Source organism: Sarcophilus harrisii, chromosome 3, assembly GCF_902635505.1.
Source record: "Sarcophilus harrisii chromosome 3, mSarHar1.11, whole genome shotgun sequence".
Lineage (NCBI taxonomy): Eukaryota > Metazoa > Chordata > Mammalia > Dasyuromorphia > Dasyuridae > Sarcophilus > Sarcophilus harrisii.
In genome coordinates this window covers 560,003,775-560,027,750 of record NC_045428.1, presented here as the reverse complement: position 1 = coordinate 560,027,750, position 23,976 = coordinate 560,003,775, and the positions used below count along the sequence as shown (strand labels likewise).

General features: G+C 48.8%; 2 protein-coding genes across 3 annotated transcripts in view; one reads left to right on the top strand and one right to left on the bottom strand.

Moving 5' to 3' along the window:
* The window catches only part of KDM1A (lysine demethylase 1A), a 78,032-nt gene extending 77,471 nt beyond the window's left edge, over window positions 1–561 (top strand). The window contains 1 exon segment of the mRNA XM_031961535.1: window positions 41–561. Within this exon segment, the coding sequence (XP_031817395.1) occupies window positions 41–226 (186 nt within the window). The 3' untranslated portion in view covers window positions 227–561.
* Window positions 562–4,339: 3,778 nt separating this feature from the next.
* LUZP1 (leucine zipper protein 1) overlaps window positions 4,340–23,976 on the bottom strand; it is a 71,333-nt gene continuing 51,696 nt past the window's right edge. Inside the window, exons 3-6 of one of the 2 annotated variants that reach the window (XM_031962636.1) lie at window positions 17,724–17,857; window positions 7,495–10,691; window positions 5,540–5,656; window positions 4,340–4,930 (exon numbers count right to left, since the gene is read on the bottom strand). In XM_031962636.1, the coding sequence (XP_031818496.1) occupies window positions 4,907–4,930; window positions 5,540–5,656; window positions 7,495–10,593 (3,240 nt within the window). In that variant the 5' untranslated portion in view covers window positions 10,594–10,691; window positions 17,724–17,857 and the 3' untranslated portion in view covers window positions 4,340–4,906. Of the gene's footprint in view, window positions 4,931–5,496; window positions 5,657–7,494; window positions 10,692–17,723; window positions 17,858–23,976 lie in introns of both variants that reach the window. The other variant, XM_031962635.1, reaches the window with a different exon arrangement.

The window sequence follows — 23,976 nt, the reverse complement described above, 5'->3', positions numbered from 1 at the left end:
AGAGCCAACTGACTCTTTTTTTCTCTTTTCTCTTTCCCAGCCTATCCCCCGATTGTTCTTTGCAGGTGAACACACTATCCGTAACTACCCAGCAACTGTCCACGGCGCTTTGCTGAGTGGGCTGAGGGAGGCCGGACGGATTGCAGACCAGTTTCTAGGTGCTATGTACACGCTCCCTCGCCAGGCGACCCCCGGGGTCCCTGCCCCCCAGCCCCCTAGCATGTGAGGCTGAAGTGACGCTTACATGAATCTGGGGTGAAGGGACTGCCTCTCCTTAGATGGGATTTCCATTTGCTTCAGCAAAGCAAAACTCTTCTAGCAATAGTAGATCTCACTAGGAAAGACTTCCTGGAGTCTGTCCATGAGGCTCAGAGCCATGGGCCAACGGTGCAGAGAGCGCCTTTGGGTTGGCTGTAAAGAGCACGCGACAGGTTTACTTTCACTCTGCTTGAGGACTAAAGCACAGCTGTCAGAATACAGCTGAAAGAGTGACCGACACTCTGGTTTGGCTTGGGTATTTTGTTTATTTTTTTTAGAATAAAAGTTCCTACGAAAAAGCCTCCTCTTGGTTTTCCCTCCTTCTTGTCTGCCCTTGGCCTTGTGGTGCCCGCTCCCCGAGCACCGTGGGTCTCCGAGGACCCTTCAGAAGGCCACGAACACCTTTTCTCCTTGTGCATGGCCAGTTTTTGGAGGCAAGCTGTGGGTGTGCAGCCTCCTAAAGGGGTTAGCAAGTGTTCCTGCTGGATGAAAGGCACGAGGAGACACCCATGCTTACAAGGGGGACACAAGGGAGCCCGTCTGCCACTTCAGTGGCTTCTTGTGCACTAAATGGGCCTCAGGGTATTTGAGGCAGAACCTGGATGAGGAACTTCCACCAAAATTCGACATTCCCGACAGGAGCATAGGTCACAAACTGCTATTTGGAAAACCTTAGGATCCTGATCTAGGGGAAAGAGGACGTGTCAAGGGAGTTTTATGGTAGGACTAGGCTCAGTAGCATCAAAACCATGACATGGGGGCTGAAGTAAACGGGTACCCCGAGTGTGGGGCAGTGTCCAGAATGTGTGTGAACTGCCCTGAGGTGAGTGTGGGAGGTAAACCGAGTCACACTTTAGAGCCTCAGAAAACGCTTCACTTGATGGGGCTGCCTGTGGACATCAGACTCAGTGCTCAGTAGGGATTAAACATGGGCCACCCTGTGGCGTGTCAGTCCCCCCTTCCCCCCCCCCCCCCAACAGATTTTAGGGGGGATCTGGGTTGGAAGTTAGAAAGGACTCTGGGTTTTCCTTGGCCAGTCCCTCCATCTTTTAAGATAAATAACTGATCTCCTACAAGTCTTTCAGAGCATTGTGTAATAGTCTGGTGGCAGATGGGACTAGTTTACAAATCCGAGGGCTCCAGTGCTCAAAGCCCACCACTCTGACTGGGCAAAATGGGGAAGGAGGGACTTCCAGGAATGCCCCGGGTATCCAGATCCAGGGCTCTGGGGTCTCGGGCTCCTTAGCTTCACTTGCCCATCTGCAAAACCAGGGGCCTTGGACTAAACTATGTTTCAGCTCCCCCTATCCCCAAATAGCATTTTGGGCGGATGGTTAATTGCCGACCCCCTCCTGGTACTTTGTCACCAGGCTGCCCCAGCACTGAGCGCAGACACAAACGGCACATAGAAATTGGAGAGCTTTATTGATTACATATCGTGCTGTAGGGCTGAGAGACAGCTTCAGAGCCAGAGGGTACATGCAGACAAACGGGCTTCAACTAAACATGCACCTGAGGGGCCCGGGGCTGCTGCTCCGTCCTCCCTGGGGTGGGGGCCCCGGGCAACAGCCGGCCGGGCCCCCTCCTATCTCACATGCTTAGAGCAAGAGTGGTGGAGCAGAAGGACCAGGAGCGGCGGAGGCCTTTCCTGGAGCGAGGCGCTGGACCGAGTTAGCTGGACTGGGTGGACTTGGAGAGACTGGACACACAGCAACAAGGGCTAGTTTCTGCCTGTAACAACTTTATAGGACTACTTCCCTACCCCACCCAACTTTTAAAATACAAAAAATATATTTTATTCTTTTAAAAATACATTCCACTCATACGTGTTCTGAACTGCTAAGCAGCAGCGGGAGAATGCAGCACCTCTCCTATTGCAGGATGGACAGCCACGCTGGCCCTCTGCCCGCTGGGGCTACAGAGTTCCCCCAGGGGGTCTCAAGGACCACCGGAGGCTGGGAAGCACCAGTTCCGAAGCAGTCTTTGGAAACCTCCTAGTGGCCATGGTGGCCTGGACCCTCACCTGACATTATGAGATGGCAGTGGCAGCCCCAGGAAGCCCACCACCAGCACCCCACCCCCCAAAGAGACACTAGGATATTCCCTCCAGAGGCCACTGAATCGATCCCTTCGCTCCCGACTCAGGCCCAGAACAGTGTCAGCCCCAGCCTGCCTGACCAGGGCGGTGTGTGCAATCTATCCTGGAGGCCGAGGGGCTTCTCTGTCCAGTGACCCCCAAGTCCTTGTCACCCAAATCCTTCTCTACATCCTGGGACCCCTGAGGACTCGGAGCCCAAGTCCACTTCAGGACCCTCGCCTCTGCCACTCTCTGTAGCCGGCTTCATAGATCTCGGAGACCAAAGGTGTGGGCACGGGCAGAGGGAAGGCACCGGAGGAAGCCTGGCTCCTCACCCAGACTCCCCAGCCAGATTCAGTCGTCGTTTCCCTAGTGTGGACTCTGGGATGCCCCGGGCTTCCCGCCACGCTCCATTCCACTCTCCTCCTCAAACACTTAACAAAAGCAGTCATCTCGGTCTAGGGGACTGGGCCTGGGCAGGCCAGCTTCTCCGCCAAGCCAAAGTCCCTTTCCACTGCCAGCCCACGGATCTCTGCCCCTCGGAGCGCAGGCATTTTGTCCCAGAGAAGGCGTTGGGGGCGGGCCGTGGCCCTCAGGCTACTTGGGAAGGTGCTCTGAGCATGAAGTGTGTAGCATCAGAATTTTGGGATTCGCTGACCCCCGAGGGGTCCTTATCACTGCCGAGCCCCACGGAGCCTGGCCTCGGACTCTCAGCTGTACGATTATACCCGGTATTTTCTGCAACACCAACAATTTTAAAAATAAATCTATCAGGGGTCCTGGGAACTGTGCAAGTTGGGGGCTGGGGAGGTGAAATACTTATCCTGAAATTTTAGTTACAATCAAACCCTATTGCACTCAGGTTTCAAGGCGGTGGTCCCGCTGAGGGCATCGTGGCTGTCCCTCTCCCCCGTGGCACCTTGATTCCACGGCGACAGCGCCTTAAGCTCGGGGGCGTCACCGTTGGCACCGTCCGAGACACGGGAGTCCGGCCGAGCTCCGGATCTGGGGACGCGGGGAAAGCCTTCGAGACTCATTCTGCAGCCCTGGCCACCTGCCTCCAGCCCCGTGACTGGGGGTGACCGGGGAGCCCCCGTTCCCCCGCTTTGAGCAGCTATCACCTGAGAGGGTCCAGGGCTGACGGGTCTCCCGGAGCTCCCAGCCGGTGGAGGAGGATCAGCCTGGGCGGGCTTTGCCCAGAGTGCTTTGGGACGAGCAGCTTGCTGGGTGGTGAGGCCGGAAGCTTCCGCCTTCTGGGCCAGTGAGGAGACAGGGAGTGGGTTGTGCACATCAGACGGGCCCTATGGCAACCGGGGGGGAGCAGGGACAGCCCAAGGAATACAAGCCCAATTTGGCAAACATGGAGGTGGAGGTATGAAAGCGGCTCCTGCAGGGCGCCAGGACCTGATCGCCCAGGCACAGCCTGGCCAAGTGCGTCCCAGACAGAACCTTAACATAAACCAGCAAAGTTCTTACAAAAGAGGATGAAAGGGGCATTAAGGGACCCCCCACCCCAAACCCCAGCAAGGATGAGAGAATGTTGGGCGAGATGGGCGAGATGGCCGAGCCGTGGCCTTGGGGACTATGGCCCTCATCTTCCACCTCCCTGAAGGGGGGCGCCTGCATTAGCTGGTCCCCGGTCATTCGGCGTTCTGGGGCAAGGGGGTTAGGAGCCAGCTGGACCCAACCGCTCCCTTTCCAACATGGCGCGCCCAGCCGTGGGCTCCTGAGCAGGAGCAAGTTAAACCCAGTGGAGTCAGTGGCTACTACTCCTAAATTTGGCATCCGAACAAAGCTACCGATGGCTAAAGTTTTCAATAAAAAAAATCTGGAATTTGGAAACAAAATGCTGCATCCTTCCCCTCCCAGCCTCCCCCCGACTCCATGATGTTCCCCTCTCATTTTGCTGATGGAGGCAACAGGAAACTACAATCCACAGAAATCCCCTTCCCAGCCAACCTTCCAGGATTGCATTGACTCAGTAAAGTGCGGTTCTCTGGGGGAACAGGGAGGGGCAGCTCACTAATGGCCTCTCCTTGGACCTGTTGCTCCAGGGGGTGGCAAAGGGGGCAGGCTCATCCTGACCAGGGGCGTGGGGAAGGGGAGAGTGCCAGGGGAAGCCCGAGCCCTCCTCCGACGGGAGGGAAGGACAGCCTGCTGAGAAGCCGAGCCGAGGCTCGCAGCCACGGGATCCTGCAGGCAAACTCGAGCCAGCCAAGCCTCCAGTGCTTGGGGAAGGGGATGTGGAGGGGTGCGGGGCCTTCTGCGTCTCTTAGGGGGCGTCTGGCTAGGATGCGTCCCTGCTGGGGACCCTTCGGCCCACCGCCGGCCCAGACCCGGATGGCCAGGCTGCCGCCCCGGGGCACGGGCTCAGCGACCCCGAGCAAGCTCCAGCCAGACACCGCTGTCCTTGGTCTGCTGGGAAAACCTCCAAGGCAAGGATGCTCAGAGGGACAGAAGAATGGGAGATGGCTTTGCAGCTGGTGGCTGAAGGGTGGGTGGTCGCAGGGCGTCCCACGGGGCGGGCCACGGGCGAGGCCTCTGCTGGGAGGAGAGTCAGAATCTTGGGAATCAACCCAGCAGAGCGGGGACCACCTGCAAGACAAAAAGGAGCAGGGGTGAGGAGGGGTAGGAATCCCGCCGGGGCATCGGGAGGGGAGCTCTCCTGACCCGCCAGGGCACTGGGAGGGGCGCTCGCCCGCCCGTCTGTCCGTCCAGGGCACCGGGAAGGGCTCTTGTCTGTCTGTCCGGGCTCGGGGTGGCCTGCGAGGGCCCCTGCATCCCAGGCCTGGCCCACGGCTACACAGAGCAGACCAGGCTGCACTGCCCGCGAGCAGGGGAGGGCCGAGGAAGAGCGCCGTGCTTTTAACGCCCAAAATGTTCGGTTTTGTTAAGGCCCAAAAAGCTTCTTCGCCAACCCTGCCCAGGGTCATTCTGGGGCAATTTGCTCCAAGGGTCCCATTCTGGATTACTGCCCCCTCCCCCACTAACACAAATCCTGGCCTTGTGAAGCCCCCAAAGGGAAAAGCAGGAAGTAACCTCAGCCCTGAGGGGAGGGGGTTGCTGTGGAAGAGGAGCAAAGGGCCCCACAGCCAGCCAAGTGCCGGGGGTTCTGGTAGCAAGCTGCTCTGCCGGACAAGGTGCAGAAAAGTGTGTCTCACCCCCGTCAGATCAATTGTCTTCGGAGTGCTTGGCCCGACGTACCCGTTCTTCAGCTCGAACCCGCAGGAGCTCCGGAGGCCGCTTGGCTGGCAGCTCCGGCCTTTCCAGGCAATTGTGCTGCCACTGAAAGGAGCTGGGATTGCTGCCTTCAGCTTCCTCCTGCACCAGGGAGATCCAGGGAAGGGAGATGTTGGGAGGGAGAAAAGCCCTTCCCCAAACTAACCCGCCCGTCCGGACTCCCCAGAGAACCTGCGCTGTCCCGGGCTCGATCCCCAGAAGCCTCGGAGGGCTGCTCAGTAGGAATCAGTCCCTGAGCGAGCTGGGACAGAACCCGCTGCAGTTTCACAACTCAGAGAGGATGTGCTGAGGAAGGTGGCTGGGCCATTACGGGTGATAGGGAAGCACTCGCCTCCCCAGGACAGGAGGGAGAGGGCACATCCTTGGCAAGCTGCTGTTGTCACGGGCACAAGGAATGCCAAGGGCCATCAAAGTTCATGGGTAGAGGGGGTGCTAGAGAGAAAATGAAACCTGACCCTAATTCTCCCTGTAAATAAGACTCAGCGCCATCAGACTTCTCCCTCCCAGTGAGAAGCCCCCCACGTTACTGCCCTAGGAAGAAAGGCGCCACTTTGCTAATGCCCGCCCTTGCCCATTCTTCTCTTCCCCCAGACCTAACACACCCCTTTCTAGTGCCCCCCCCCACCTCCAGACACTTCATTTCACCCTAAACCATCTCCCTTCCTCCAAGATCCTCCCCAAGTCAATGAGGACAAAAGTTACCACCAAAGAGGCAGCCAAACCTTGTTCGGAAAGGGAAGGAAATCAGCTCACACTGACTACAGCTTATGAGGAAATGGGCCAGGGATGGACATTCTGCAAACATGAGGGACCGAGCCCAGGAGAACCAATGAATCCCCTTCCTTGGGACGGGGTCTGAGCCCCACAAGCCCCTCACAGGCCAATGGCGTAAACTCTGGAGGTGGCTGGCAAGGGGCTGGCTAACGGGCTAACGGGATGTAGCACAGATGGCCAGCCCGTGCTGATCGGTGACCTTGGGGCAATTTTCTAAGAAGTTGTACAAGGGGGTTTCCTTTCCCATCCAGTGAAAGCACAGCTCTAGTCCATCCCTAGCTTATCTCCTCCCCCCGCCCTTGCCTCTAGCTCATGCTTTTTGGTGTTTGGGGAGTGGACAGAATTCATGAGGCCCTCAGTGAAACAAAGTGAATGCTAAGGTCTTCCCAACAGCAATTGTATCCCTTGGGTATATATGGAGGAGGGAGTTGGAGGGGAAGAGAGGGGAAGAGGGAAAGGGATTTTGAAATGCTCCCTATTTATCACCCCCATAAATTCCTTTTCTATTGGAAATTTCTATTTCTATAGGAATATAATGTCCATATAATGGAATAAATAATTGGAAATAATGGAAATTTCCCAATAATGGAATGGAAAATCCAACATGACCACTCTCTCTCTCAGCAATGATAACGCTGCTCAGAACAGCAGGCAACTTGGATGCTCCATGAACCGGAGTCTGGGTACCCTGTAGGAAGGCAACTAACACTAGAGTCCCAAAATTACAGAGAAGAAAGGTTACTTAGTGAATGAAGCTCAATTTTTATGTGGACAATTATTGGCCAAACTTCCTACTATCTTTAACACCCCTGACAGACAGGGATTAGCTTTCATTAAAAACATCTGTAGTGATGGGAAACCCATTACTTCTCATTAAAACCTATTCCACTTTGGTCAGCTCTTATGGTTAATTAAGAATGTTTTGGATTTTGTTTTATTTTTTAATATCAAGTCTAATTCTGCCTCTTCTGCTCCTCTCCTCACCCATCCTCCACCTACTCACCCAAATGTCTCTAACTCAACCATCTGAGTTTCAACAGTCCCCAAATGGCAGACTGCTCACAAGGAAGAATTCTAAAAAGCTCCTGGGAAGGGAGATAAAGCGCGGTTGCCCGCACAGGGAAGGGGAAGGGAAGGGAGCTTACCCGGCCCGCTGGGCGGCTCGAGGCGGCAGCGGTGACAGAGTCCCCAGCCCGGCCACGCCTCGTGAGAACTTCCGACACCGTAAGGCTGCTTTGGGTTCTTCGGGAGTTCAGCTCAAGGGCATCCCCGGTGGTCCCCGGCCCCCTTCGGGCGCCCTGCTCAAAGGGAGAGGGCCTGGGCCGCTCCAGTTCTGAGAAATCTGTGGAAGATCTCTGCGTATATGCATTAGGGGGATCCACATTTTTGCCTCCTTGGGCCGGGGGGTCTTCCAGGGAATTCAAGTCCCGCCTGGTCCTCCAGGCGCTGCGCATGGTGACATGCTTGCTGTCGGATGGCTCCGTTTCCAAAGAGGGTCGGTGGCTTTTCCACCTGAGGGTCTCTGAGGGGGGCTCGTGGCTGTTTCTCTCCGCGGGGTCCGATGGCTTGATGGTAATACTGCTCCTGGAGACCACCGTTTCTGGCCGGCTCCGTGGGGGCGGGTCCCCAGCGTGGTCAGCCTCCGTGATCTGCCGTGTGATATCGTTCTTATTGATGGAGATCTCAAAAGGCAGGCTGATGTGGTTGGTGACCGAGGACACCTCGCCGGGGACCACCTGGATGTTGCTGGTGGCCGTGTGTCTCTCCCTCGGGGCTTCCCCCGACGCCCCCCGGGGGCTGCTCACCTCCATGGGGTAAATGGTTATGCAGCTCATCACTTTGTTTGTCCCCGACCGCGAGGCGGGCTTCGGTTTCTCTGAGGCAGGCTCAGCTCCCACTCCCCCCATGACCTCTTTCACGTCCTTGTCGATGATGACCGGCTTGATGACCGCCTTGGACCGCAGGGCCTCCCTGGGGCTGAAGGGCCTCCGGCTTCTCCCTCCCGAGCCGCTGGCGTCCTGGAACTCTGCTGTGGCACTTCTCCCGGGCTTGGTGGGGTCCGGCTCCGCGCCGGCATCTCTGTCGCCGTCGAACAGGGGAGCTCTGAGGGCGGCTCGGGAGCGGGGCTGCCTCCTGGACTCTGGCTCGGGAGTGATGGTCGTGTTGACCAGTTTGGCAGTGACAAGGGAGTCTGGGTCTGGGTCATCTTCCAGGTCCAGTCTCTCTCTACCGCCGGCCCTGATGACTCTGCACCTCAAGGCTTCATGCTGACCACTGTCCTCCGTCACCACAGACACGGGCTGGTCGAGGTCCTCCTTGCTCAGAGCTACAGAGCCCTGAAGGATGTCCTCCTGACTTCGGGAACCGTAGGAAGGCTTGGATAGAATCGGGGGCTTCATGCTTGGAGGGCTGCTCTCAGCTTCCAGGCCATTCAGGGGCCTTTTGCCTTTTGACAGCCCTTCGGAGGACAACCTCCGGGACGAAGCCGAAGGATCGGTGGCCTTGGAGGGGCCCAGGTCTGCGGCTGAGCCTGAAGGTGCCTGATTCCCACTGGAGGGGTTGAGGAGCTTCTTGGCCGGCGTGGCTTCCAAGGAGGCCTCCAAAGCCGCCACACGATTCACCCTCGACGCTTTGTTCCCCGCCGGGACCGCGGTGCCCTCTGTCCTGCTGGGCTTATCCTCGGACCCGCGGCCGTGGCCAGCGTCGTTAAACACTCTGGACGCCTTTTCCACCTTCCCCTTCAGTCCGTTTTCATGTCCTGGCTTGGAGGCTCCCTTCAGGGCGCGGTGCTCCTGGGCCGCCGGGGGGTAGCGGCTCAGCACTGAGGGCTGCTCCCTGGTTCTCTTGCTGTCGCTCAGAGAAGAGCCAGCCGCGAAGCCGGCATCCTGGGCGACGTTGTCCGTCCCCGGCACGGTGCTGGGAGCCTTGGCAGCCCTGCGGCTCGCAGAGCTGGAGCCGGAGCCTCCGCCTTGCCTGCTGTTCTGAGCAGCGTTGTCGTTGCTGAGAGGGTGGTCCTTGTTCCGAAGCCGTTCCCCCCTTTTGTGCTGAGGGGAGAGCTCCCGCGACTTGTACTTGGAGCCGGGGGACTCATTGAGAAGCCCTCGGTACTTGGGTCTCTCGTGCTGCCGGCCCTTGCCAACCAGAAAAGACTCTTCACACTCCACCTCCCCGTTCTCCAGGTCCCTCTGATTCTTCAGCTGCGACCGGACCTCCTCCAGCTGGCTGGCCAGGAGCTTGTTCTTATTCTGCTCGCTCAGGTAACTGTCCTTCAGGTCGCTGTTCTGGGCCCGCATCTTCTTCAGCTCCTCCTCCAGAGACTCGTAGTGTTTGATTTGGGTTTTGAGTTTCTCGATTTCTTGGTTGAGGTCTTTAACTTTGTTATCTTCTTGGTTCCGGTTCTTTTCATTCTCCGACTTGTTCCGACTTGTTTCGTTCTCCCCCTGCTTGCGATAATCCAGCACGCCCTTCCTCCGCGCTTCTTTGGAGGGCAGCGTGGAGGAGATGCCATCCTCAATGCGCAGGTCGTTTCTGTCCAGGAAGGTGGAGGCGTTCCGGGTATGGTCCGCGAGGTTGACCTTGTTGTTCTGCTCCAGTTTCTGGGTCAGTTCTTTGATTAATTTCTCATTTTCTCTGTCCCTGTCATTTAAGTATTTCCTCTCGCTCGCAAAACTCAAAGTTAGGGACTTTAGCTTCTCAACCTCAGACACCAAACTCTGCTCCGTTTTCTCCAGCCTGTCTCCCGAAGTTTCCAGTTCCTTCACTTTGACCCTGAGGGTCTCGAGCTCGGAGGAGATCTTCTTGGTCAGATTCCGCTCCTCATTCAGACTCAGGCAAAGCTGGGTGCAGTCGTTCTTACTCCGGCCAAAGGCCTCCTCCAGCTTCTCCAGCTCGGCCATCCGTTTCTGGAGCCGCTCGATCTCCGCTTTCAGCTCCCGGGTCAAGCTTTCCTCCTCCTCCAGTTTCTCCTTCATCAGCTGACACAAGTCTTCTGCCCTCTTGATCTCCTCATCCTTCCCCTCAATCTTCAACACTCGTTTCCGCAGCGCCTCCACCTCGACCAGCATGCTCGAGTTGCTGCCCTCGGCCTGGATCACCTTGTCCTGGAGATCCAGGAGCTCATCCTCGGCCTTCTGGAGGCTTTTGGTGGCTTCCTCCAACTCATCCAGGCGACGGCCGAGACTCTGCAGCTTAAACCGCAGGTGACGACTGGAGGCAACCTCCTTATACCCTGAATATTCGGCCATGATGAGGTTTCTCTTTAATGTAGCTCCAGAAAATTTGAAATAGTCAACTCTCTCCTTGTATCCACAGGTCTTTCTGGCAGCCCGGGACCCTCATCAGTCTGAAGGAAGAAAATGATAAGGGCACGTGTCAGAAAGCAAACCCCCAGAATTTCCTCTTCCAAAACCCTGGCACCTCCAGTTCCACTCTCCTGGGCCAATGGTAAAGACCCCTGTTTTGTACCTACTTTGGAAGTGACTCCTCTACCTGAATCCAAAGAATATTACAATAGAAGGGTGGCTCAGAACACATCAAGGCCAAATGGCCCCTGAAAGGGAGTTTGTGCTGGCGATAATAGTTCACACTTAATTAACTCCTATCATGGGCCAACTAGGCACTCGGCTAAGCCCTTTTTAATGATTTTTTCATTTGATCCTCACCACAACTCTGAGAGGCAGGTACTATTTTAGAGCTGGGGAAACTGAGAAGAACAATGATAAATTAAGAGAAAATACATGGAGATCAGGCGAAGGCAAGAGAATAATCCAAGGTTGGGGCTTGGCAAGGTCTGATTGGTAATAAGACAAGAGGACAAAGTATGGAGAACAGTGAGGGGTCAAAATGATTCATCAGGAGCTTGATTTAAGGAAGGTTGATGCAGGAGTGATGGGAAAAGAACTGAGGAGAAGAAGTAATGGTGAGAATGAGTTAGGGGCTGTAAGAGGGAAAGACAGAATGATAAAATATAAAAAATGATAAAAGATGTTAGTCAGATAAGAGAATTTCAGAGTTCATGAGCAGGAAAGCAGGATATTTATTGTTGATGACAAGATCAAGGATATGGCCCTCTCTGTCTATAGCATGAGGTAGGAAATTAAGTAGATTGATGGACTGGGCAGTTAGGATACTTGAGGGAATATAAATATGGATGTTGAAATCAACTAGTATTAGGGCAGGAGGTGGGGAGGAAAAACTGTGAGTCAGGCAATGAACACACTGAGGAAAGAATATTAGACTAGGTGACAAATTTGGATTGAATGAACTTCGAAAGAGGAGTGACTGTGATAAAGGAAGTAATAATGAAAGTAGCAATGTAGAGCCAAAAGCATTCAAATCCCTAACCACAAACGGTGAGTTGAGGGGTATGAATAAAAATGCAACTACTAGAATAACAGTGCAAGTACTAGAAAGGGTAAGCTGGTTCTCAGTGAGGCTCAGAAAATGGAGTGCATCATGGGTTTGTGGCAGCCCTTTTTGTAGAGGCAAAGGGCTGGAGACTGAGTGAATGCCCATCAGTTGAGAAATGGCTGAATAAGTTATGGTATATGAAAGTCATGGAATATTATTGTTCTGTAAGAAATAATCAGCAGAAATATTTCAGAAAGGCCTGGAGAGACATGAACTGATGCTGAGTGAAATGAGCAGAACAGGAGATCATTGCATAGAGCAACAAGATTATCCAATGATCAATTCTGATGGACGTGGCTCTTTTCAACAATGAGATGATTCAGATCAGTTCCAATAGTCTTGTGATGGAGAGAGCCATCTGCACCCAGACCCAAAGAGAGAACTATGGGGGCTGAGTATGGGTCACAACATAGCATTCTCACTCTTTTTATTATTGTTTGCTTGCATTTTATTTTCTTTCTATTTTTTTTTCCTTTTTGATTTGATCTTTCTTGTGCAGCAAGATTATTGTGTAAATATGTATGCCTATATTGGAATTAACATGTTTTTACCATGTTTAACATATATTGGATTATTTGCCATGTAGGGGAGGGAAATTGGAACACAAGGTTTTGCAAGAGTTAATGTTGAAAAAGTATTTATGCATATGTTTTGAAAATCAAAAAGTTTTAATTTAAAGACAAGAAAATGGAATGGGAAAGGAAAAGGTTAAGATAAAAGAAAGTTTATTAACTGTGCAGCAGCCATTCCAGAGAGCACAGTGGAAAATGGCAGCATGAGTGCCAGTACAAGATATGTTTAGAAGACAGGTACAAATAGGAAAGCCATCAGCACACAAATAGAATCGAAGATGAGTCAGGTTTCAAGCCTGAGTGGCTGCAAGGACAAAGGTGCCATCAAGAAAACAGGGAAACAGAGAGGAAGGTCAGTTTTAGGGAGTGGATGATGAGCTTAGTTTTAGACCTGCTGAGATGGAGAAGCCGAGTGGAGCTGTCCAGCTAACAGCTAGAGACATACAAGAAAGCAGGGCCAGATAACATGGATTCAGGAGCTGTCTGAATGCATAGAGCCAATAATTATATCCATGGGAATGGAAAAAAGTCACTGAGGAAGGGAATATAGAAGAGAAGAGGGACTGAGGCAATTAGTTGGGAGGCTCCCATATTTAGGGAGAGGGGAGATGAGGACGAACCAACTAAGTAGAATAAATGGAGAATATAAAGATGCAGGGGAGGCAGGAGGTAACAGTGTCAAAGAAACTGAGGGAAATGCAAAATGCTGTAGAAAGGTCAAGGAAAACAGAACACCACCACCACCACAACAACAACAACATCACACCTGGCAAATAAGACTGGTCGCCTTCAAGAATTCCCTCATAGTACACTGGTGGCACTGAGGAACAAGCAGATGATGAGCACATATACCAACATAAGAGAGAAATGATTTTCTAAGAACTTGCTAATGAAAGGAAAGACCAGTGAACAGCTTGAAAGCTGAGGTGAGCTGAGCTGAGGAGATGAGCAGAGTGGAGGAGGTGAGACAGAAACAGAGAAATTAGAAAAGAAAATGCTTCCAACATCAGCATTTGTGGAAAAGAACATCAGCTCTTCTCACGGCATAGAGCGAAGTTGGCCAACGGCCTTGTTTTTCTCCAGAAAATGGGAGAAAAGAAGTTTAGCACAAAGCCTAGCACTTAGTGATTGCTTAATAAATGCTGGCTGACTGATTGAATGGAACTCGCATAGGGGGCTGCAGGTAAGAGGGAAAAAAATCAGAGCAGCTGCAGAGGGCAAAAAAAAATGTGAGTTTGGATCAAATAAGTCAGAGAGATCAGGAACTGCTGAGGGGAGGTGGGGGGGGGGGGGGGGGGTCCGGAGGGAGCACAATGGGAGCAAACTGTTTGCCACCCCTTCTGCTGGTGATCCAAATGTCCATGCAAAAGCAAACAGGACAAGTTTAAAATGATCCAGGGCAGGAGATAAATATCTAATTGAACCTGGAACCTGAAGCATGTTCTCTGAGCACAAGGATTAGGGCAAAGTACGGGGCTTGTGATTCCACCAGAATAGGAAATGATCTCCCAACACATCGCCTCAGTTCAGCATCTCCACTGTTGGACTTAAGCCCAGGACATGCAGGGAATTTGGATCAGTGGCTGCCTGTTATCTTTAAACAAAGTGAGAACTTGCTCAATTTTCCGTTTGGGTGAAGAACTGGTCACCACCACCTGGTGGCAGCACCCTCCTAAATCACAGAAGCATCCCTGAGTTACCTTTTGGAGGTAAGGTTACACAGCAATGGTCAGAAGTCAGAGCCTGAGAGTGGCCCATCATTCCGTCCTCACAGGTAACACAAGGATGGAAGGCTAAATAACAAACCCAAAATCCTGAACACCGAGCTGAACTGAATTAAAATGAAACTTAGTAGGAACAAATATAATTTTATAGTTGGATTAAAAGAAAAACTTCGTAACACAGGATCAATTGATTAAATTAGGATTTATTAAGCACCTACTATGTTCCAGGCTCTATGATATGTGCTGGAGATAACAAAGAAAATAAAAAAACCCTTATCCCCAAGGAGCTGTCATTCTAATCAAATGAAAGTTAGGGGAACCACAGTTGGACAATAATCTACCAGAAAAGGATCTGGGGGTTTTGGTGGAGCACAAGCCTAATAGCCGTCAATATTAATTATTTCCTATGGAATCTAAAATGGGTGATGCAATTTGGTCTATATTAAAAGGATCAATACTTCCACTCCACCCAAGTCAAATCATACTTGGAATCTCATGTTTAGTTCTAAGTATCATGGCCAAAGGAAGAAATTAGAAGAATTAAAGGAGTAAAAACTCTATATGTGTTACCTCTCATATTACAAGATTTCCTTGAAAGCAATGATTCTCTGCTTTTCTGTTTTTATCTTTAGTGCTTATCACAGTAGTTTGCATGCAACAAATGCTTATAAATGCATTTTTGCCCATTTCTTAAAAAAAAAAAAAAAGATAAACTTGAGAGATCCAAAAAAACCGACCAGGACAGTGAAGATTCTGGAATTCATGTTACATGACAAAAAGTTGGAGGAAATAGGGTTATTTAGGTTAGAGAAAACTCAGGGGAACCTGTAATAGCTGTCTTCAAGCATTTGAAGAGCTATCAAAAGAAAGAGGGCCCTAGAGACAAACAAGGAGTAGAGGGTAAAAGGTACAAATGGCTGATTTAGACCCGAGGTCAGGAAAGGTTTTCTAACAATCTGAGTTATACAAAAGTTGAAAGGGCCACCTTGGTAGAGATTTAGAAGCAAAGACTAGATGATTATCTACTAGGAAGGTAGTAGGAAAGACTTTTTTTCAGGTGCCATTTGAACTAATTGGGCTTTGAAGTCCCTTCTAGTCCTGAAATTCTCTGTATATTGATGTAAAAAATACATTTTAACATTATCTGTATTCTCGTACACCAAGATAAGGTCAAAATGGGTTCATGATCTAGGCAGAAAGAATGAGATTATAAATAAATTGGAAGAGCATAGGATAGTTTACCTCTCAGACCTGTGGAAGAGGAAGGAATTTATGACCAAAGAAGAACTAGAGATCACTATTGACTACAAAACAGAAAATTTTGATTATATCAAATTGAAAAGTTTTTGTACAAACAAAACTAATGCAGGCAAGATTAGCTGGGGAAACATTTTTACAGTCAAAGGTTCTGATAAAGGCCTCATTTCCAAAATATATAGAGAATTGACTCTAATTTATAAGAAATCAAGCCATTCTCCAATTGATAAATGGTCAAAGGATATGAACAATTTTCAGATAATAAAATTGAAACTATTTCCACTCATATGAAAGAGTGCTCCAAATCACTATTGATCAGAGAAATGCAAATTAAGACAACTCTGAGATACCACTACACACCTGTCAGATTGGCCAGAATGACAGGGAAAGATAACGCGGAATGTTGGAGGGGATGTGGGAAAACTGGGACACTGATACATTATTGATGGAATTGTGAACACATCCAGCCATTCTGGAGAGTGATTTGGAACTATGTTCAAAAAGTTATCAAACTGTGCATATCCTTTGATCCAACAGTGTTACTACTGGGCTTATACCCCAAAGAGATACTAAAGAAGGGAAAGGGACCTGTATGTGCCAAAATGTTTGTGGCAGCCCTGTTTGTAGTGGTGAAGCTGAAAATGAATGGATGCCTTCAATTGGAGAATGGTTGAATAAATTGTGGTATATGAATGTTATGGAATATTATTGTTCTGTAAGAAACGACCAGCAGGATGAATACAGAGAGGATTGGCGAGACTTACATGAACTGATGCTGAGTGAAATGAGCAGAAGGAGATCATTATATTCCTCCACAACGATACTGTATGAGGATGTATTGTGATGGAAGTGGATTTCTTCGACAAAGAGAAGATCTAGCTCAGTTTCAATTGATCAAGGATGGACAGAAGCAGCTACACCCAAAGAAAGAACACTAGGAAATGAATGTGGACTGCTTGCATTTTTGTTCTTCTTCCCGGGTTATTTATACCTTCTAAATCCAATTCTCCCTGAGCAACAAGAGAACTGTTCGGTTCTGCACACATATATTGTATCTAAGATCTACTGTAACCTATTTAACATGTATAGGACTGTTTACCATCTAGGGGAGGGGGTGGAAGGAGGGAGGGGAAAAATCGGAACAGAAGTGAGTGCAAGGAATAATGTTGTAAAAAATTACCCTGGCATGGGTTCTGTCAGTAAAAAGTTATTTTTAAAAAATTTATTTCATTAAATAGTTCCCAATCACATGTTCATCTAGCACTGGGAAGTCTGCCCCAGACTGAAACCTGCTTAAATTCTTCCACCTGATGGAGTTGTGAAATGATCCAACCATTCTGGAGCACAATTTGGAACTATATTCAAAGGGCTATAAAATTGCCAGTCCCTCTGATCCAGCAGTGCCATTACTGGGTCTGTAAGCCAAAGAAATTATAAAGGAAGAGAAAGGACCCATATGTACAAAAACGTTTGTGGAAGCTCTTTTTGTGATGGCAAAGAATTGGAAAATGAGCAGATGCCCATCAACTGGGGCTGAATAAGTTATGGTATAATAAAGTAATGGAATATTATTGTTCTATAAAAAATAATGAACAGGCTAATTTTAGAATGGCCTGGAAAAATTCACATGAACAAATGCTGAGTGAAATAAGCAGAGCCAAAATCATTCTACATAGCAACAGCAAGATTGTGTGATGATCAACTATGACGAACTAGCTTCTTAAAGGTTCAGTGATCCAAGGCAATTCCATTAAATGGATGGAAAATGTCATTCAAATACAGAAAAAATTAGGGAAACTGAATGTAAATTCAACACCTTCTATATTCACTTTTTTCTTCTTTTTCTCTTATAGTATTTCCCTTTTCTGATTTTTCTCTCCCAACATAAGGAAATATGTAAGGGGAAAAAAATGTACATGCATAACCCCCCCAAAAAAAAAATGTTGTTTCTACATATAATTGGGAAAAATAACTTTTTAAATTAAAAACAAAACCAAAAAAATAAATTCTTCCACCTGATATCATACAGAAAATCATTCATTTCAATAGGTGTCATAGGAATACATACCCCCAAGCACCATGGAACACACACAAGCCCAGGTGTGATATCCCCTGCACTGTAGCTGTGTCCCTCTCCAGGAGTCAATGCCCTCCCCAGCCAAAGGTAGCGATTCCCAGGAGTTTTCTGTTACTGTTACTTACCTAGGAGATATTGTTAGATACAAGCCGTTATTATTGGCTAGTATGTATAATAAGACCAAGCTACATTCTAGAAAGGCACAAAAAGTGTAAAAATTCTGACATCTGAGTTTGTATTTGTGGATAGAGCCAGTCCTTCTAGAATAAGAACTCGATGAGGGCCAAAGAATCCTAACTCTTCCCTTGGAAACCAAAAGGATTCATCAAACTCACCTGGTCTGGCAATATAGCAGCAATAGGAATGGCCTTGGATTTGGGAGACGTGGATTCCCGTTTCCACTCCCACCACTGCTTGCTGTGTGACTCTGGCCAAATCACTTATTTTCTCTGGACCTCAGTGTCCTCATCTGTCAAGATAAGCAGTTGGAAAGAGAATGGATTTCCAAGGTCACTTCCAGCTCTGACAACTTAGGTTCTAAAAGTCCAAGTTCTCCAGTTTCTTCCCTCTTTGCCATTGCACGTTCTATAGTTCCTTCAAGCCCTAACTTTCCATTTTCTCCCATGCTTATCAGTTCTAAAATGTAGCTGCAATAAGATCAAGTCAAATAGCATTTAGTAAGTGTTTTCTGGGTGTGAGAGAAAAGGACAAAAACCCAAACAAAGCAAAACCCTCAGTCCCTGTTCAAGGAGATTAGTTTAAAGGGGTCATGTGCAAACTGACATACAAATAAGATGAAGGATAAATTCGAGTACTCAGGGGAAAGGCAATAAGATGATTCACTTCAGCTTGAAGGAAGCCAGGGGGAAGGAAGCTCCTTTCTCTGAAGGAAGATAAGAGGAGGAAGCACATTTCAGAGAAAAGGCACATCTGGGCAAAAGCATGACGGCAAGAGCTGGGATGCCGATTTTGAACCACTTGGTAGTAGGGTTTGGCATAAAACTTATGTGAAAGGCATTCTATGGAAGAAAACTGGAAAGATGGGTGGAAACCAGACAGAGCACTTCCCAAAAGGCTCTGGGGAGAAAAGACATCGGAAAGTGCTCCATAAATGCTGCCCTTTTTTGCCATCATTAACTCCTCATGGTGCCCAAGCTACCCTGGGTTCACAAAGGCTACAGCAGGAGAACAAACATTCTGGCAGGTCTTACATCAAACTGCAAAGGCGTCCGGAGACAGGCTCATTAATGGTATGTTTGTGTGACGGTACCTTGAAGTCAATTGATGAAAACTAAGTTTTTTATTTTCCAATGTATCTATCTCTTATGTCATTTGACTTTCACAATAGCCCTATGAGGGAAAGAGGATGGACACTGTAGTTCCCATTTTACAGATGGAGAAGTTAAGGAAGCACCACAATGGCAGCCAAGGAGGCAGCTAAGCTAAAACTCCTCGCCTCGGCTCTTACCCAGGAACCCCCAAGCCCTATGTGGCACCCCTTCTTGCCTCACTCCACCAAGCATGTTCTGGGAGTGGTTCCTTTTAGACATTGGCTGCAACTCTAGGGAGGCAGAGGCGGAGGCAGCTGTCATAGAGAGTGTGTGTTCCAAGGCTCTGCTGGATCCCAAGCACCCCAGGCTTCCGGCAGGAAGTTTGTGGGCAGAGGAAGGCAATTCCTCCCGCCCAGCAGGAACAGATGCTAGGGCTCCTCTTGGACCTTGGCTGCTGGGCAGAGGGGAGGAGCCGGGAGCCTGACGCTCACATGGCCCAACCATCCATTTCTATGGCCAAGCAGAAGGCAGCACGGGCTTCCCGAGCCAAAATGGCCAAAGTCTGGGAGGTGTCGGCTGCCACCCCAAAGCCCGAGCTGCTCCCCTGTGATCTTTGGGGCTGGCCAGCCAAAAGAGGAGGGGACAGATCTTTTTCCTTCTAGGAAAGAGTCTTAGTTCTTGGTCAAGTACCAGTACTTCTCAAACTTGACTTATAAATTTACACATAGCTAACAAATCCTCACTCTGGGCATCAGTCTCCTAGTGTAGGAAATTAAAGGGTAGAACAAAATTATCTCCGAGATCTGTTCTAAGATTCTGTTCTTCTTTGATAATCATTCTTCGGAGACTCCTCCCAACTCTCATATCCTCTGTTCTCAGGGCCCTCCCAGCTCCAACATCCTGGGTTCTAAGGCCCCTCCCGGCTCTGACATCCTGGGTTCTAAGGGTCTTTCTATCTCTTAACATTCCATGTTCTAAAACCTGTCCCAAAAGAAATTCTCTATTTCCAGGCCTAAGCACAAGCTGCTTCTCAATGACAAAATATACTTTTCTCACCCCAATTTTTTTTGAATCCCTGGTCTCTCAAGACTCAACTCAAGCATCTCCTTCTACAAGAAGCTTTTCCTGATCCACCCATCCCCGAGCACCTTCTCTCCCTCCTCAAACTACCCTGCATTTATTTTGAACATATTTTTGCCTACTTAAATAAGCACACGCTGCTTCATTGGGATCTAACCTCCGAAGAAAGGGACAATGTTGCTTTACTTCTGAAGCTCCAGAATTTAGCTCAGTGCCCGACACAAGATACAATTTTTGGATCTGAGCCTACAGACAGTGAGAAGCAAATTGCCACCCTTAGACAAAACATATTCGTTTTCATCTTAATCCCTCTAATAGAAAGAACCCTGAATTTATAATCAGAGAACACTCTGCTCTCAAAGGGTGGGATGAGACCTCTGGGTCTCATCTTTCAATGAGAGGCTTGGACTATGTGATCTCTTTCAGGACTGAACCAATCAATCAATTAGAAATCACTATTAAGTGCGAAGCACTGAGCTAGGTTCTGGGAGCCTAGACAAAGAATGAATCAAACTTGCTTGAAGAAGCTCATGGCCTAATACATCCATGCTCTATAGACATGTCCAGGATGAGCACATAAGAAATGCAAATTAGGAAAAGGGAAGCGATTGGGGAGGTTAGGTACTAGAAGCCGGGGATGGACTTCCCTGGCTCCGTCCCCCGCCCCCCCCCCCTTTGCAAAGTAGGGGAATCCTAATATGGAAAGATGGCTTTTATGGATCCAACAAGCAGAAAATGCTGAAATCAGCATCAAACATCAAGCCACAGCCCTTCCTAGGCCCAGCACCCTGGCTAAGGGGCTGCACCTTGCGCCCATGATCACCAGAGGGAGCCCGGGCTCCTGGAGGAAAGGCACTGGGCTGGGGCAGCGGGGCTGGAAGGCCGGCCAACGCAGAAGACAAGGTCCAGTTCCAGCAGCTGCAGGGAAGGGTGGGGGTGTGGGAAGGGTGTGTCTGTGAGAAGCCACTTTCCCCTTAAATGAACTCATCAGGGCGCAGAGCAGATGAGCGCAGTTGACCCTCCCTTCAGCACATCCGCCCCCTAAAATTCATTCAAACTTTTAATAAAAGTCTACAGTGTGCACAGCCATGGGCTGGGTGCTGAGGAACATGCAAAGTTTGGAAAAGACCTGAGACAGTCCTACGGTCTGGCTGCGGAGTCAATTAAAGAAGGACTCGGAAGTCCCATGATGCCATTCAAAGCTGTCCTCTCAGCTTGCTGTACCCCATCCCCTCAAACTTAGCAGCCCCCCTCTTATTCCTTCTAGCCCCCTTTCTCCTGAAAAATCAATCCCACTTGGAAGCAACTATGTCATAGTGGGAAAAAAGGGCAGGAATTCTTTGGGATCATAATATCTGCTCCTTCTACTAACTTAATACAATGCTGGCAAGCCACCGTCCTTCTCTAGACCCATTAAGAGACTGCCCCTCTACCCCAACCCTCCCCCCCAAAAAAAATCACAGAAGAAAATGCAATTTTCCTCTTCTTTGCAGAGGTGAGGGGCTATGGTTGTGGAACACTGCATATACAGTAAGATTCAGTTGATGGTGATGTTTTGTTTTATTGAACTACCTTTTTTTCTGCCATATTTTCTTTTAATCATTTTTTGCTAAGCACTGGAGATACAGAGAAAGGCAAAAGACAGTCCCTGATGTAAAGTCTAATAGAAGAGGCAAAATGCAATAATTAGATACAAGCAAGCTCCAAGTAGGATAAATTGTAGATAATCAACAAAAGGCACTAAATTATGGGGAATCAACTCATAAATCTTTTGTTCAAATCCATGTTGAATAGGAATTCATTCTCCAGGATCCCCCCAGTAGTCACCTGCCTTCCACTACAAGACCTTCAAAGACAAGAACTTACTCTTAAGGCAATTTATTCATCCATTTGGAATATTCTAGCTCTTAGCTAGTCCTTCCACCTTCCTCTCTTCAGCTCCACTCTGAGCCAAACAGAACAAATTTAATCCCACTTCCATATGAAAGCCGGACAAATATTAGGAGACAAATCTCACACTTTCTCACCCAAGTCTTCCCTTTCCCAGGCTAGCCCTCCCTTTTTATGGGAGGATCTCCTTCCTGTCCCTTCCCAGTTCTGGCCCACCTCCCACCCCCAGAGGTTCTCTAGTTAGTCTGACCTTCCTAAGTACCCAGAATGGAACATAATCCACTCCAGCAGTAGTCAGGGTTAGAGACTAACACTACTTCCTCTCCTCGGGACGGAGGTCACTATAATGCCGTGGACCTCAAACAGCTCTTTGCCTATTACAAGACGCTGCAAAAAATGTTGGGCTACTGCTTGCAGTCCAGCAGAATACAACTGTCCCTTCCACATTCGACTTTCCCCTGTACAGTTTCAATATGTTGCTGGTCACATAAGAAATGAAATGGGAATTGGGGGTGGGGAGGAGTTTTTTAGAAGCTGCAGACATCACCCAAAGGCTAGCAGATGACACTGAAAAAGTTTAGAAACTCAGAAATGCATATTTTATCTTCTCTAGGATAAAGAGAATAGAGAGGGGAGCAGTTAGGTGGGGCAGTGGATAGACCACCAGCCCTGAAGTTAGGAGGACCTGAGGTCAAATCTGGCTTCAGACACTTAACACTTCCTGGCTGTGTGACTCTGGGCAAGTCACTTAACCCCAATTGCCTGAGGAGAGGAGAGGAGAGAAGAGGAGAGGAGAGGAGAGGAGAGGAAAGACTAGGAGGGTCAAAAAAATTTATGTTGATTTTTTTCAGATTGCAGGGGTTGTCAAACAGAATCTGCCTCTTTTAGGATTCTCCTGATTCAGGAGGGAAGAAAGGGGAGTGAGTGCCCATCGTACCTTGAATCCAGCAAACAGTTAATATTTGCTTAAATAAATTGAAAGATAAATCCAGGCTAAATCTTTCATGGCAATACAGAAGGAAACTTTGCTTCTGACAAGCAGAGAAATCAATCAATAAAGCAAAATATCATTCAAATCATTCGCAAAAGTAAAAATAATTTACTATAATCCCGTATTCCCTCTGGGTGATATAGCCGGCTGACTCATCTCTAAATCGAGCTCTGCCTTGCCCCTTGATCCCACATTGTAGCTCCCCAGGCAGGACTTAAGCCCTTTAGCCGCTACAACTTTCTGCCATCCTGCAAGCAATCCTTCCCCTAATGCACCCCAAGATGGCGGTACCATTAATGATGATTCATGTTAAGCTTCCAACCTCAAAACCTGCAGTTCACTTTCAGACAAACTGCAATCCAACCGTACTTCCGCCTCATCTTGCATTTATGGAATCATTTTTAAGCCCTTATTAAATGTCATTTAATATAATTAATAATTAAATGTCATTCCTATTAAATGTCATTTCATTCAAGCTGGGGAACATGCTATAGTGAAACAGTATTTCCAGCTCTGAAATTCCACAAGTGTGTGAGGAGGACGGGAGGACGAAGACTCCAGTAAGTGTGTGCAGGTGGTGCTCAGGAGAAGAGTGCTCATTAAGCACCGGTGAGACACGTGAGCAACTCCGGCCATCTCCCCATACTTTTGGAGATGCCCAGGATCACTACATAACCAGATCCACAAAAGCTCCAACAACTTGCTAGCCTAAATGTCCTCACTTCCACACCTATACTCACACAAATACATCTCCCTTCACTCTTACCTAGGGAGGAGGGAACAAGTCAAAAATGCTACGTGTCTGGTACTGGGCTAAAACACTTCACAATTATTATCTCATTTCATCCTCACAACAACCCCGGAAGGTAGAGGATATTATTATTATTGTCTTCATTTTACCAAGGAGGAAACTGAGGCAAACATATTAAATGACTTGCTCAAGACAACATGATTAGTAAGGTGAGAAACAGATTGCCGGATACTAGATTCTAAGAACTGGCCCTCCCAAAAGTGCTTGGACTAAAACAGGGATCCTTAACCTTGGACTAGGAGGAGCTCTCCATGAACTTGTTTTTAAATTGTTTAACCATAATTTTAATAATAGGTTTTTTCTATGATAACCCAATGCTTCTCATTTTATCCATTTAAGAACGCAAGGAATTCCTAGATTTTGCCAAATTGTCAGAGGAGCATATGACACCAAAAAAGATTAAGAAACCCAAATAATGACTGTGGGCCCTTCCATCTCTCAAATTCAGTGATTCTACAAATATTTAAGAAATACGGCTACAATGAGCACCCAGGAGCCCTGTGAAGGAAAGAAGCCAGCCAAGGGTGAGACAAGACAACAGTGAG